At 39.1% G+C, this 13,504-nt stretch overlaps 1 protein-coding gene across 8 annotated transcripts in view; it reads left to right on the forward strand.

Annotated features, from left to right (window-relative positions):
• sdk2b (sidekick cell adhesion molecule 2b) overlaps positions 1-13,504 on the forward strand; it is a 342,012-nt gene that overhangs the window by 298,918 nt on the left and 29,590 nt on the right. For all 8 annotated transcript variants that reach the window (XM_056245433.1, XM_056245436.1, XM_056245434.1 and 5 more), the window contains exons 17-29: positions 536-717; positions 1,680-1,795; positions 3,681-3,876; positions 4,672-4,770; positions 5,382-5,573; positions 6,708-6,829; positions 6,931-7,040; positions 7,623-7,773; positions 7,861-8,098; positions 10,004-10,119; positions 10,321-10,510; positions 10,596-10,694; positions 11,554-11,748. In XM_056245433.1, coding sequence (XP_056101408.1) covers positions 536-717; positions 1,680-1,795; positions 3,681-3,876; positions 4,672-4,770; positions 5,382-5,573; positions 6,708-6,829; positions 6,931-7,040; positions 7,623-7,773; positions 7,861-8,098; positions 10,004-10,119; positions 10,321-10,510; positions 10,596-10,694; positions 11,554-11,748 — 2,006 coding nt within the window. The remainder of the gene's footprint in view (positions 1-535; positions 718-1,679; positions 1,796-3,680; positions 3,877-4,671; positions 4,771-5,381; positions 5,574-6,707; positions 6,830-6,930; positions 7,041-7,622; positions 7,774-7,860; positions 8,099-10,003; positions 10,120-10,320; positions 10,511-10,595; positions 10,695-11,553; positions 11,749-13,504) is intronic.

Here is a 13,504-nt window from a genome sequence, read left to right on the forward strand (position 1 = left end):
CCAATATGATTCTTTTCCAGCTGGTCTAAATTCTCTTTCTCCACAGCAGGTTTGAGGGGAAATTTGATTGTATTGTATTATTTCAAGGCTACTCCAGGATTTTGAACACTTCAGGGCATTTTCCTCCGTCAGTGATGACAGTGAAATGGACTTTTTGTTCATTTATTTATATATTTTCCCTGTTCATCATTGAGGAAAGCTGAAGGCCGTCTTTGATATTGCAAACCTTGGTCGCTCGCCCCATATGGTCCTCGGCTCAGCTCAAGGAAAACGCACAGAATGGCATGACATTTCTAGAGTGGTTCTTTCTCGCCCTCTGTTGCTTATATATGGTACTGCGGTACAAAAACTAACAGACAGATCTGATTATGAAGAGTAGATGAGACGAGGTATATTTTTAGAGATGCTTATCAGAGCCCTTCAGAGAGCGTTATCTCGGGGAAATGTTCTCCTCTGTCAAAGCTCTGTCCGTTAAGATCAGAAAATCTTTGCATTTGTCCTTGACAGTAACAATATAGCCCTCTGCTAATCTCAGGTATCGCCTGACCGGTCTGCCTGTGGATATCCAGTATAAAAATATCTCGAACCCTGATGTCACCAACCTGCTGCTGGAGGATCTCATCATCTGGACTAATTATGAAATCGAGGTGGCGGCCTATAATGGAGCTGGACTAGGTGTTTACTGCCATAAGGTTACAGAGTGGACACTCCAGGGAGGTGAGGGTTTAGATCCGATTCATTCATTCATACACTAATGTTCAAAAGTGTGTGGTCAGTGAGATAAAAAAAAAAAAAAAAAAATTAAGACACTGATACTTTTATTCAAGAAGGCATTAAATTGATCAAAAGCAACACTAAAGAAATGCAATGTTAGAAGATATTTCTATAATAATAAAAGCTGTTATTTTGATAAAAAGTATCACAGTTTCCACAGAAATATTAAGCGGCACATTGATAATAATGTTTCTTGAGCAAAATCGGCATTTTAGAGTGATTTCTGAAGGATCATGGGAAGGATCTGAAGACTGGAGTAAATGAAAATTCAGCTTTGCCATCAAAAGAATAAAGTACATTTTCAAATATACTCAAATAAAAAAAAGCTATTTTAAATGTTAATGATATTTCACAATATTATTGTTTTTACTGTATATTTGATAATGCAGACTTGGTGAGCATAAGAGACTTTTCAAAAACATTAATGTTACAGACCCCAAACTTTTGAACAATAGTGTATGTTTGTTTGTTTGTATGTTTAATTTATTTATTTGAGTGACCCATTGATTTATATACAGATTTGTTATTTTGTAATGCTGTTTAAAGGAATGGTTCATCCAAGAATGAATTATTTACTAATATCTATAGTAAATTATATTATTCCAAACCTGCATACTGTTATTGTTGTTGTTAAAGTCTTCACATCAGTTATTTAAAAACAATCCCCTTTTGTTTTCCTTTAAAAAATGACAGTGTATGAGTTTGGAACAATATGAGGCATATTTTGGTAATTGTTCCTTTAAAACACTACTGTTTAGTTGTCTGACATCTATAATTTGTGAAGACAGAGCTGAATACTTTCTCATCATTTGTCTGGGGTTTAGCAGCTGAAATGTGTTACCTAAAAAAGAAGTCTCATTTGTTTCCGTCTCTGTCTTCCTTATTCCATTTTACCTGTCAACCAGTTCCCACCATCGCTCCAGGCAACGTGAAAGCAGAGCCCGTCAACTCCACCACTATCCGCTTCACCTGGACAGCCCCGAACCCGCAGTTCATTAACGGCATCAACCAGGGCTACAAGGTAAACGCTGAAGGAATGAGAATAAATCAGCACTCAGACCTGAGCTGCTGAAAATGCATTAAACTCAGCGTTTATTTTTTGTTTTTTAAGAGTTTGTTTAGGAGATTTCATGCAAGGGTAGCCAAAGGTCTCTTTCAAACTCACCGCTCTAGTTCCTTTGTTTTCATTTTCGCTGAGAGATCCAGAATTGATCCTCCTGTCACTCTAGTTCTTTAAAGCCAGACTGTCTCTGGAAAGAATTGTTTAGGACAATTACAAAATGGAGACAGTCAGCCGGACACATTAGTCTTAATAGCTTATTAGCTAGGTTTAGATTCGGTCCCAGACAACAACAGCTGGGATTGGAGGGAATATGTGTCTGCAGGCTTTTTTTTCTCTCTCTCTGTGGAGTCATTCGAGAACAATCTTATAACTCTCATTCTCTTTTTAGTGCCCTCAGAGGAGAGTTTCAAGTGTCTATAAACTTTGAAATGCCAAATAATCCACGATAGTATTGAGACAAGAGAGGAAATCTGTGACCATTCAGCCATTCTCAGAGGGAATTCACTTAGAATGAATCAGGCTCACTGATGGTGTTATTTGAACAATTAGGTAATTTCCAAATTAGGTAATTGTGCAAACACACCCCCAAAACGTGTGTCAACCCAAAGGGCAGTTCAATCTTGCAGACCAGTTATGGGGGATGCAGCATTTAGACTATTTTTTTTTTTTTTTTTTACTATTATTTTTAGTGCTGTCAAATCGATTAATCACATCTAAAATAAAAGTTGATGCCGTGTATGGGCATATATAGGCTATATATATATATATATATATATATATATATATATATATATATATATATATATATGTACACACACCCATATATGTATGCATATACACTCATCTAAAAGATTATTAGGAACACCTGTTCAATTTCTCATTAATGCAATTATCTAATCAACCAATCACATGGCAGTTGCTTCAATGCATTTAGTCCTGGTCAAGACAATCTCCTGAACTCCAAACTGAATGTCAGAATGGGAAAGAAAGGTGATTTAAGCAATTTTGAACGTGGCATGGTTGTTGGTGCCAGACGGGCCGGTCTGAGTATTTCACAATCTGCTCAGTTACTGGGATTTTCACGCACAACCATTTCTAGGGTTTACTAAGAATGGTGTGAAAAGGGAAAAACATCCAGTATGCGGCAGTCCTGTGGGCGAAAATGCCTTGTTGATGCTAGAGGTCAGAGGAGAATGGACCGACTGTTTCAAGCTGATAGAAGAGCAACTTTGACTGAAATAACCACTCGTTACAACCGAGGTATGCAGCAAAGCATTTGTGAAGCCACAACACGCACAACCTTGAGGCGGATGGGCTACAACAGCAGAAGACCCCACCGGGTACCACTCATCTCCACTACAAATAGGAAAAAGAGGCTACAATTTGCAAGAGCACACCAAAATTGGATAGTTGAAGACTGGAAAAATGTTGCCTGGTCTGATGAGTCTCAATTTCTGTTGAGACATTCAGATGGTAGAGTCAGAATTTGGCGTAAACAGAATGAGAACATGGATCCATCATGCCTTGTTACCACTGTGCAGGCTGGTGGTGGTGGTGTAATGGTGTGGTGGATGTTTTCTTGGCACACTTTAGGCCCCTTAGTGCCAATTGGGCATCGTTTAAATGCCACGGCCTACCTGAGCATTGTTTCTGACCATGTCCATCCCTTTATGGCCACCATATACCCATCCTCTGATGGCTACTTCCAGCAGGGTAATGCACCATGTCACAAAGCTCGAATCATTTCAAATTGGTTTCTTGAACATGACAATGAGTTCACTGTACTAAAATGTACAAATAAATTAAAACTGGATAATTTATCTTATTCCCTCATTCTTTTTAGCTGTTAGCATGGGAGCCAGGAAAGGAAGATGAGATGACGGTAGTGACAGTTCGGCCGAACTTCCAGGACAGCGTTCACGTGGGCCACATCACCGGCTTGAAGAAGTTCTCGGAGTACTTCACCTCTGTGCTCTGCTTCACCACACCTGGAGATGGTCCTCGCAGCTCTCCACGACGCCTGCGCACACATGAAGACAGTGAGTGCTGTTTCTACATGCACGTTCTCACTCAACATATTTTGTTGATCCTTGAACAACATTCCTGTCTGAAAATGTAATCCTAACCATATCCCTACCCTAAACCTAACCCTACCCATAAGGTATCCCTAAAAGAAGAAGGAAATGATAGGTGAATAACACTGATGTAGAAGCACCTAACCCTGGTTGTAAGACTATACTTCACAAAAACTGTAAACATTTCCCTCAAATCTGATTGGTTGATTGGAATGTTGATCCAGGATCAAAAAAGATGTTGATCGAGGAACATGTTGTTGGTGAAATCAGGTTCTGCCTCAGTTGTTAATTCATCACAGGTACAGTAAGTTGCGATGGCATTAGCTTTTGGATCTCAGGAGTATATGTCACTAACCGTCAAAGCATTACATTTAAGTGAAAATGAATGGCAGGTAATATCCACCAATATAACACAATATGTGTGTTTGAAACCAGTGGAAAATCCAGGTTAGTGTAGAACCGCTACTATTCAGGAAATTAAACACCATGTTGTGAAAGTTAAGATTGTGGCTTAATGTATGGTCAGACACTAATCATGCTTAAAACGTTAAAATGTTGATTCTGCTAGGAGTGAACCGATGGATTTTCGCGCTTTTAAGCCGTGCTTTACATGGTTATTATTGATGTCCAGGGCTTTCAATACCAACCATTGGAAGCAGGATAACCTATGACCATGTTTTAATGGAAACCACACTCACATCTCCAGGTATTCTGTACATGTGAAGGTCTCACAGTCTGATCCCTGTCCTGTATTTTCAGCTCCTGGTGCTGTGGGTCACCTGAGCTTCACTGAGATTCTAGACACTTCTCTCAAAGTCAGCTGGAGAGAACCCAATGAGAAGAATGGTGTTCTGACTGGTGAGATTTTAATCTGTTATTAACACATATTTTTATTGAAGAAATAATCATTTTTCTTTGCTCCGTTGATGACTTCTTCAGAACCAATCATATATCAAGTGTATGAGACAGGATTTCTATGTTGTTTGCTAGATTGTCCAGAATGACTTGCATGTGATTGTTGGGCGAGCAGTTATAATTTTTTTAACAATTTTAAAGCTTCTGTTTCTTATCAGAAGGAACAAAGCACAAAGCTATTTGCGATTATTGGATGGCGCGCTACAAATAATGTTTTTTATGTAGGGAAAAACGCAGACCTGGCAACCCTGGCTTGAACTACTGGTGAATCATTTTATGTTGCTATTTTTTAACTATTAATGTGTTTTTGTCGAATTAACTCACCCTAAATTCAAGACAAGAAAAATGTTCTTCACACACAGTTCGAGTTGCAGTCTGAACACATTTTTCCGCCCCTTTTGAATGACAGGATATAATCGGACCTGATCATCAGCAGTTTTTAAACAATCGGGTGATGGCCGATAGTGAAAACACTTGCTTTTATCGGCCGATACTGATTTTTGGCCGATACATTGGTGCATCTCTAATATTTATATTTAATATTTGTTTCCTAGGGTATCGTATATCATGGGAGGAGTATAACCGTACTAACACTCGGGTTACACACTACCTGCCTAATGTTACTCTGGAATACAGAGTCACTGGACTAACCGCTCTCACTACGTACACCATTGAGGTGGCCGGAATGACCTCCAAGGGTCAGGGTCAGCTGTCATCTTCAACAATCTCTTCAGGAGTACCACCAGGTAAAGCAGTGAATGCTTGAATGCACACACCAGTCAAAACAGTTATGGCAAATTGCACATTAAAACCAGACCGGAAAAAGGTCTGGAATGCTAATAGGAGAAAAGAAAACGCACACATACTCCTCTCTTTCCCTGAACCAGCTTTAGACCACCACTGGTTTTAGGAGCTCCTATTAAAAGGACTACAGAGGGTTATAAAGTTAAACGTCTGAGCTGTCGTTATTGCATCGACGCAGCACAAACACACGGACTCCCTGACTGCGTGGAGTTCACTGTTACGACTCCCAGGCCAGAGATCATTTCGCCTTTATTGCTTCATTAGACGGTCTATGGATTCCAGACTCAAACCATGTACGAACTGCACACATTCAAGAGTAAATGTAGACGTTTAAAGATGTATGAATCCTGAACTCTCATAGTGCCGCTCCACGTTACCCTTATTAAGTTATACAGACCCTGCTGCTTTCATGACATTCCCCCCAGTGTTTTATTGGAGGCATATTTCAACTTCTGATAATAAGCTGGGTAACAGCTGTGAGTGTGGAATGATTTGTACCACCGTTCTCCTTCATTTCTGCCTTTCACACAGACATTTAACAGTGGGAAAACTACAGAAACTGTTGCTTATTAAAGTACATTTCGTGGTGCTTGCTATTGTGGTGTAAAACCACCCCAAACACCTCTGAACCTAATAAATATGCTGCAATGCCTGTGCTACAACTCTAAACACCCTAGCAACCACCCAGAACACCCTAGCAACCACACAGCCATAGTCAGGCAACCTCAGAACACCTTAGATACCTTAGCAACCACTCAGATCACCATAACAAACAACAACACACTAACAGCAACGCCAAAAACACTGCCAACCACTGAATGAGAGTAATGTGTCATTTATTTAGTTTTACTTCATTTTTATTTAAAGTCTTATCTTACCAGAAGAGGGCGCCATAACACAGCTAAACATTTTCACACTTCACTACATTCTTTTAATATTTGGTTTATGATTTTTTTTTTTTTATTATTATTATTATTTTTTTTAGGATTTATTGCAAAATTATATTCTGGATTAAATAAAACGAAATAACTTCATGCATTGTACACTATAACACTCTTTTCTCTCTTCCGATACAGAGCTTCCCGGGCCTCCCACAAACTTGGCCATCTCAAACATCGGCCCTCGATCAGTAACCTTACAGTACAAGCCAGGATATGATGGCAAGACTTCAATTTCTCGTTGGCAGGTGGAGGCCCAGGTGGGTCACTCTTTATTTAAGGGGGTGATGCTTTCACAATCTAGACTTGATCTTTGCCTGAACACTTGCATGAATCTCTCTCTATTGTCTTCTGCTTTCAGGTGGGTATCATTGGAGAGAATGAGGATTGGGTGATGGTCCATCAGCTGGCCAATGAGCCTGATGCTCGCTCTCTGGAGGTCTCCGGCCTCAACCCCTACACCTTTTATAGGTGACTTTTATTATTCAAGCAATTTTGTCGTGTGCTTTTGGCATTTTTATTTGTTTTTATATATATATATATACTATCATTTTAGTACTTCAAATTAAGCGTTTTTTTATATATTTATTTCTTTAGTTGACTAGGCAACAATTCTAATTTTTCGTTTAAGTTTTAATATTTCATTTTATATTTTTATTGTACATTTTATTTCGGTTATCGAAAATATTTTTGGTAACACTTTAGTTTAGGTTCCAATTCTCACTATTAACTAGTTGCTTATTAGTATGCATATTACTAGGATATTGGCTGTTTATTAGTACTTATAAATCATATATAAATGCCTGACTTTTATTCTGCATGACCATATTCTACATCCCTTAATCATACACAATACCTAAAATTAACAACTACCTTATTAACTGTTAATAAGCAGTTATTAAGTGTTTATTGAGGCAAAGTCTAAAAGTGAGAATCAAACCCTAATCTGAAGTGTTAATTTTACTTTAAGTTAACAATAACAACACTGTTTGTGATTGGATCACCCGAGATGGATGTCAATGGATAAAAGGCCATGTTTATTTGTATTTGCAGGTTCCGTATGCGTCAGGTGAACATAGTGGGCACCAGTCCACCCAGCCAGCCTTCCAGGAAGATCCAGACTCTGCAGGCTTCTCCTGATATGGCCCCCGCAAATGTCACCCTGCGGACAGCCAGCGAGACCAGCCTCTGGCTCAGATGGGTGGTATGTTCTAGATCTGGAATCTAAACGATACACATATATGTGGCACTGAGACACAAACTCACTCTCTCATTTATGACCGTCCATCAGCCTCTTCCTGAATGGGAGTACAACGGGAACCCTGATTCGGTGGGTTACCGTGTGCAGTACAGCAGGACTGGAGCTCAGTCCAAAGCCCTACTGCACGTCATCGCTGACCGCTTGGAGAGAGAGTTCACCATCGAGGACCTGGAGGAGTGGACGGAGTATGAGGTCAGAGTTCAGGCCATCAATGGCATCGGAGCAGGACCGTGGAGTCAACCCGTACGCGGAAGAACCCGAGAGTCCGGTAAAGAGAAACCAGGCTTCAGAAGATTCAGTAATCAAGAGCTTACCAAAGCAAAGTGTTCATTTTTTGTCTTTAATGCAATGTTTTATGAATAATTCAGTTTAATTATGGCAAATTTTGCTAAACTTATTTTAAACTCACTAAAGACAGCATAAAACATTTTATACACTTTTGTCATAAGTCACATTACAATAACTGTAGATTGGTTTATGGTTGTTGATGTAATGATTAATGGTCATTCTATAATTAAACGATTGGTACATCAATATAGTATACAGTTGATCTTCATTCACAAGTGTGAAAATATAAATTAACTATTTTCTGCCTTCAATCATGGCTCATCCAGCCAGACTATCTATGGAACTATCCATTTTATAATATGGAATGGAAAATTGTTTAAATGATAACATATGTTGAGCTCAATGCATATCTTAAATCATTTATCATATATGGTCTGTGGGCACAGGATTTCCTGTTAAAACAGGCTGGGCACACAGATCTGCACACACGTGCAATTCTTTTCATTCTCTCTGTGCCTTGAAAGAGAAGCAAACCTGACTTCCTCTGGACCACCTCTTTTTCCCCTTCTCTCCTTCTGCTCAGCTCAGTCTCCGTGGTTACCAGAATTCAGGGAAGCAAGTTTGGGATTAATAAGTGGGTGTTGAGGAAATTGGTAACACATGGGGCTGTACACATGACTCCCCTGATTTTTCTTTAGCCAATGAAATTCCCGCAATCGTGCACTCCGTGTCTGGGGATTTGTGCCGCAGAGTGATTCTCTGTTACTCCCCCAATAATGGTCAAAATCTGGTGTCTTCCAGACCTCACTGCCTTTGATATGTGTATAGCCATCAGTACGTAAACACCCCCCCCCCCCCCCCCCAAACACACACACACACACACACACATATACAATGAACATATTCCAGCCCTATTAAGGACTTGAAATGCATAGGCTTATTCAGAAAGCCTAATTTATCCATATATGCAACTTCCGGCATGAAATGGGAAGTTGCGATAGTCTTTTCTTCTCTATTGTGTATATACGAGTGAAACAGCTTCTCAAACAAAACAAAAAAGTGTGGCGAGGACTTGATTTTGTCTTTTAGGAATTGATTAGATGGTTGTGGTTTGCTATTGGTCAATCTCGTGTGAGTGACAGGTTGTTCCACCCTCGTCATCAGAGAAGAGTAGAGATGAGTCGTCACCTTTATTTATATAGCGCTTTATACAATATAGATTGTTTCAAAGCAGCGTTACAGTGATAACAGGAAAATGATGCATTTCTGCTGTTGTTCAGCTGAAGTCAGTTTAGTGTTGATTCAGTTCCATTGTAAAAATCATCAATTATTAAATTATATATAAGTCTATAAAGCTGTTCTGCAAAAAAAAAATGTCATCGCTCAGTTCAGTTCTCATACAACAGCGTCAGTACAGTCAGATCAATATTTTTTTAATATTAAGTGTCCCCAACTAAGCAAGCCAGAGGCAAGGAACCCAAACTCAAAGGTGACAGAATGGAGGAAAAAAAAAAGAAACCAAGAAGAAACCAGGCTCAGTCGGGCCAGTTCTCCTCTAGCCAACAAACGAACATGGTGTGATTATGATTCAGGCTTCATCACAAGTCAGAATTCAGATCGGGATCAATAGCATTAAAATATTCATCCAGATTGCAGATGTTGCTGCAAGAGGGAGGGGAAGTTATTTTGATTAAAGATTACGAGGGCACATAAATAAAAAATTATGATGTGCATGGATAAATTATTTATAATAAATACCGAAATACTCCATAAAAAAAACCAAGAATCGTCTATTTTGATTTCATGATGACTTTAACCAACACATCTGTCTTTTATCCACATCTGACTTTAACCAATCTTTCTGTTTTCCTCTGTTTTAATGCAGTCCCCTCTTGTGGCCCCACAAATGTTTCTGCATTTGCCACTACCTCCAGCAGCATTCTGGTCCGCTGGTTTGAAGTTCCCGAAACTGATCGGAATGGACTTATCCTGGGCTACAAGGTCTGTGAGATGCCATTCCCAGTGAAACAAACAAACAAACACCATTCTTTGAAACAAAGCTGCAAAAACGACATCTTGAATACATTTGAGTGCATAACACATGACCAAAGCTGTTTTGTTTTTTCCCGTACAATGAAAGTGAATGGTGACCACAGCTGTTCACTTTAACTTTGATCTATACGTTCTCTTTTACACTTTCAGGTGGCATATAAGGAGAAGGATTCAGACTCTCCACTACAGTTCTGGACGGTGGAAGGAAACGCCAGCCATAGTGTTCAGCTGATCGGACTGGGGAAGTATGTTCTGTATGAGATCCAGGTGCTAGCCTTCACCCGCATCGGAGACGGCCGACCCAGCTCTCCTTCAATCCTGGAGCGAACCCTTGATGATGGTGGGCATGGCAGTACATAACATATAAATAACTGCCTTATTATATACTCAGATGTGTGTGTATGAGAAGACTGTTTGTTTTCCAGTGCCCGGGCCGCCTGTCGTCATTCTGTTCCCTGAAGTCCGGACCACCTCGGTCAGACTCATCTGGCAGCCACCTTCCCAGCCCAACGGGATCATACTGGGTACAAGATGTTGTTTGCTTGTTTGTCACGTGTGTCGTGCGCGTGCATTTCTGTTTTCTGACTTGTTTGTCTTCTGAATGTCCTCTTTTTACCATCATGACATTAAACATCCCTGAATACTTTCAATAGTGATGGTTAATAGATCCTTCACATGCAAATGTACATGAACATGTGAAAATAAACGTTCACAGATTATCAGGTAAAGAGAATTATTTACCCTTACTTACATTACCATTCAGATTTTTTTAATGGTTTTGAAAGTCTTATGCTCAACAAAACTGCATTTATTTGATCAGAAATACAGTAAGAATGGTAATATTGTGAAATATTTTAACAATTTTACAGATTTCTAATTTAATATATTTAAAGATATTTATTTCACCCATTACTTCAGTCTTGAATGTTACATGATCTTTCATAAATCTTTCTAATAGGCTGATTCGGTGCTCGGTTGCTACTTTTTTTTTATCATGATCAATGCTGCTTAATATTTTTGCGGAAACTGTGATAAAAAAAAAACAGAATTCATTGATGAACACAGTACAAAAGAACAGCATTTATTTGAAATATAATTATTTTGTAACATTATACATGTCTTTACTGCCACTTTTGATCAATTTAATGCATCCTTGCTAAATAAAAAAGTATTTAGCTGAAGTGTTTATTTCTTTAAAAAAAAAGCATAATTGCTTTCAGTGTTGAATGGCCCCATTGTAAATGAAATCACATTGGTTTTGCCTTTGTTCAATGGTTTGTGTTTCCTCTAATCAAGAAACAAGCCAAATGTGTTACATTCTCTCAATTGCACGCAAGGAAAGTCCTGTTCTGATCACTGTGATGTAATCGGTTCCTTCCCCAGCCTATCAGATCACATACCGCCTGAACTCCACCAATAGCAACACAGCCACGTTTGACGTCTTGAACTCCAGCGCACGGCAGTATACCGTCACCGGACTGAGGCCGGAATCCGTGTACGTGTTCCGTATCAGAGCGCAGACACGCAAGGGATGGGGAGAGGCAGCGGAGGCTTTAGTGGTCACCACAGAGAAAAGAGGTAATGCACGTTATCATCACGCATCATCAATGGAGCAAGAGAAGTTCAAACTCGGCGTGACATTAAGCAAGAAATGAATGATCAAAGGTCTTATTTAGACTTTCATGGACCTTATTTCATTTAGATATTATTAAATAAAAACTAGATACACATTCTGTAATTCATAAGTGGCATCTGTGCTATACGATAGCACAGATCCCCCGTCCCTATACGAATGATCTTATTGTCACAGGGTCATGTAATCCGTCACATATCTAGAGTGTGTGTTTGTGTGTTCATGTGTCTGAACGGACGGAGATGTCTACAGTCCACTGAGGTTGAGTCCAGAACAAATCAATCTCCTCTAGCCAGTTCCGCTTTGGTGTGGTTTGAGACGTCTGGCGGAGGTTTTGCTGCACTGATTTCCACTCAGGCGAAGGCACATTCCTCTCACAGAGCATCGTAATCAGACCTCGGATTATTTATGCAGTGCACTGATCCAGTGTGGAGATCACAGGTTTTGACTCATAAAGTGCGCTTATATAATGAAATATGAGAGTCATACATTTTTTATAATCTAATGTATTTTTTAAAATGTTCACTCTTTTCAGCAGGATTATAAGTGTGCAGTGAAGCAGAGATAATACAGTGCCCTCCACAATTATTGGCACCCCTGTTTAAGATGTGGTCGAGGACTTCTAAAAATTCTCCTTTTTTTTTAAACAACATATAACCCAAATGCAAAAAAAGAGAAAAATCCAACCTTTTAAGTACATTACTTTGGTGTTAAAAAAAAAATAATCACACATTTAGAAAAAAAAAAACCTTGAAATCATGTGTCCCACAATTATTGGCACCCCTAACGATTACGCTGAAAAATTTAATTGATTTTTTTTAAAATATATTTTTCTGTAGTTGCTAAAGTTGGTCAGGGTATCTAGGAACTTTTAATTAGTAATTCATGACTTCCTGTTTCCCTGGGGTATAAATATGACGTGACACAGAGGCCTAATTCTCTTACCCATTTGTCAACATGGCAAAGACAAGAGAACACACCATTCAAGTAAGGCAGATGTGTGTCGACCTTCATAAGTCAGGCAATGGCTACAAGAAAATAGCCACTCGCCTTAACTTGCCCGTATCTACAGTCAGAGGTATCATTAAGAAGTTTAAAACAACTAGTGATGGGCAGATCGAGGCTTCGTGAAGCAATGAAACAGTTGAACCAAATGGTCCATATTGTTTCGAGGCTTCGAATCAATCCGACACCCGTCTCCACGGTGACACCTAGTGGTCACTTGCAGGTGTTGATCTGAAACAACATTGACGAGCCATGAATTTTTTATTATTTTTTATTATTGTACTTTTCTAATATGTGAATCTTGCAACCTATAGGCTCCTCACTGTGCATAATGTTATTTTGGTCCTTCAAAATGAATATTAATAAAATAATTCAAGCCACAATGTCTCAATTTTTTACATATTTTTATTCAAAAATATTAATTTCTCTGCTGTGGAAGGACTTAGCCTACTTCTTTTTTTTACAGATAATTTCTCCAGCCTTTGAAAAAATCCTCTCACAAGGGACACTTGTTGCTGGCATGCAAAGATATTTTTTAGCTAATACATACAAATGAGGAAAGATTACTGCTCTCTCTTTCCAGTAAGTTAGTGGATCATGAGTTCTGGGCAAATACGCATCGTTGATGTATTTTTTCACTTCCACTGTGGCATCAGCTGTAGCATTGTGTATCATCTGGGTTTGATGATACGAGTA

Source organism: Rhinichthys klamathensis, unplaced genomic scaffold, assembly GCF_029890125.1.
Source record: "Rhinichthys klamathensis goyatoka isolate OS25496 unplaced genomic scaffold, OSU_Roscu_1.1 h1tg000030l_1, whole genome shotgun sequence".
Lineage (NCBI taxonomy): Eukaryota > Metazoa > Chordata > Actinopteri > Cypriniformes > Leuciscidae > Rhinichthys > Rhinichthys klamathensis.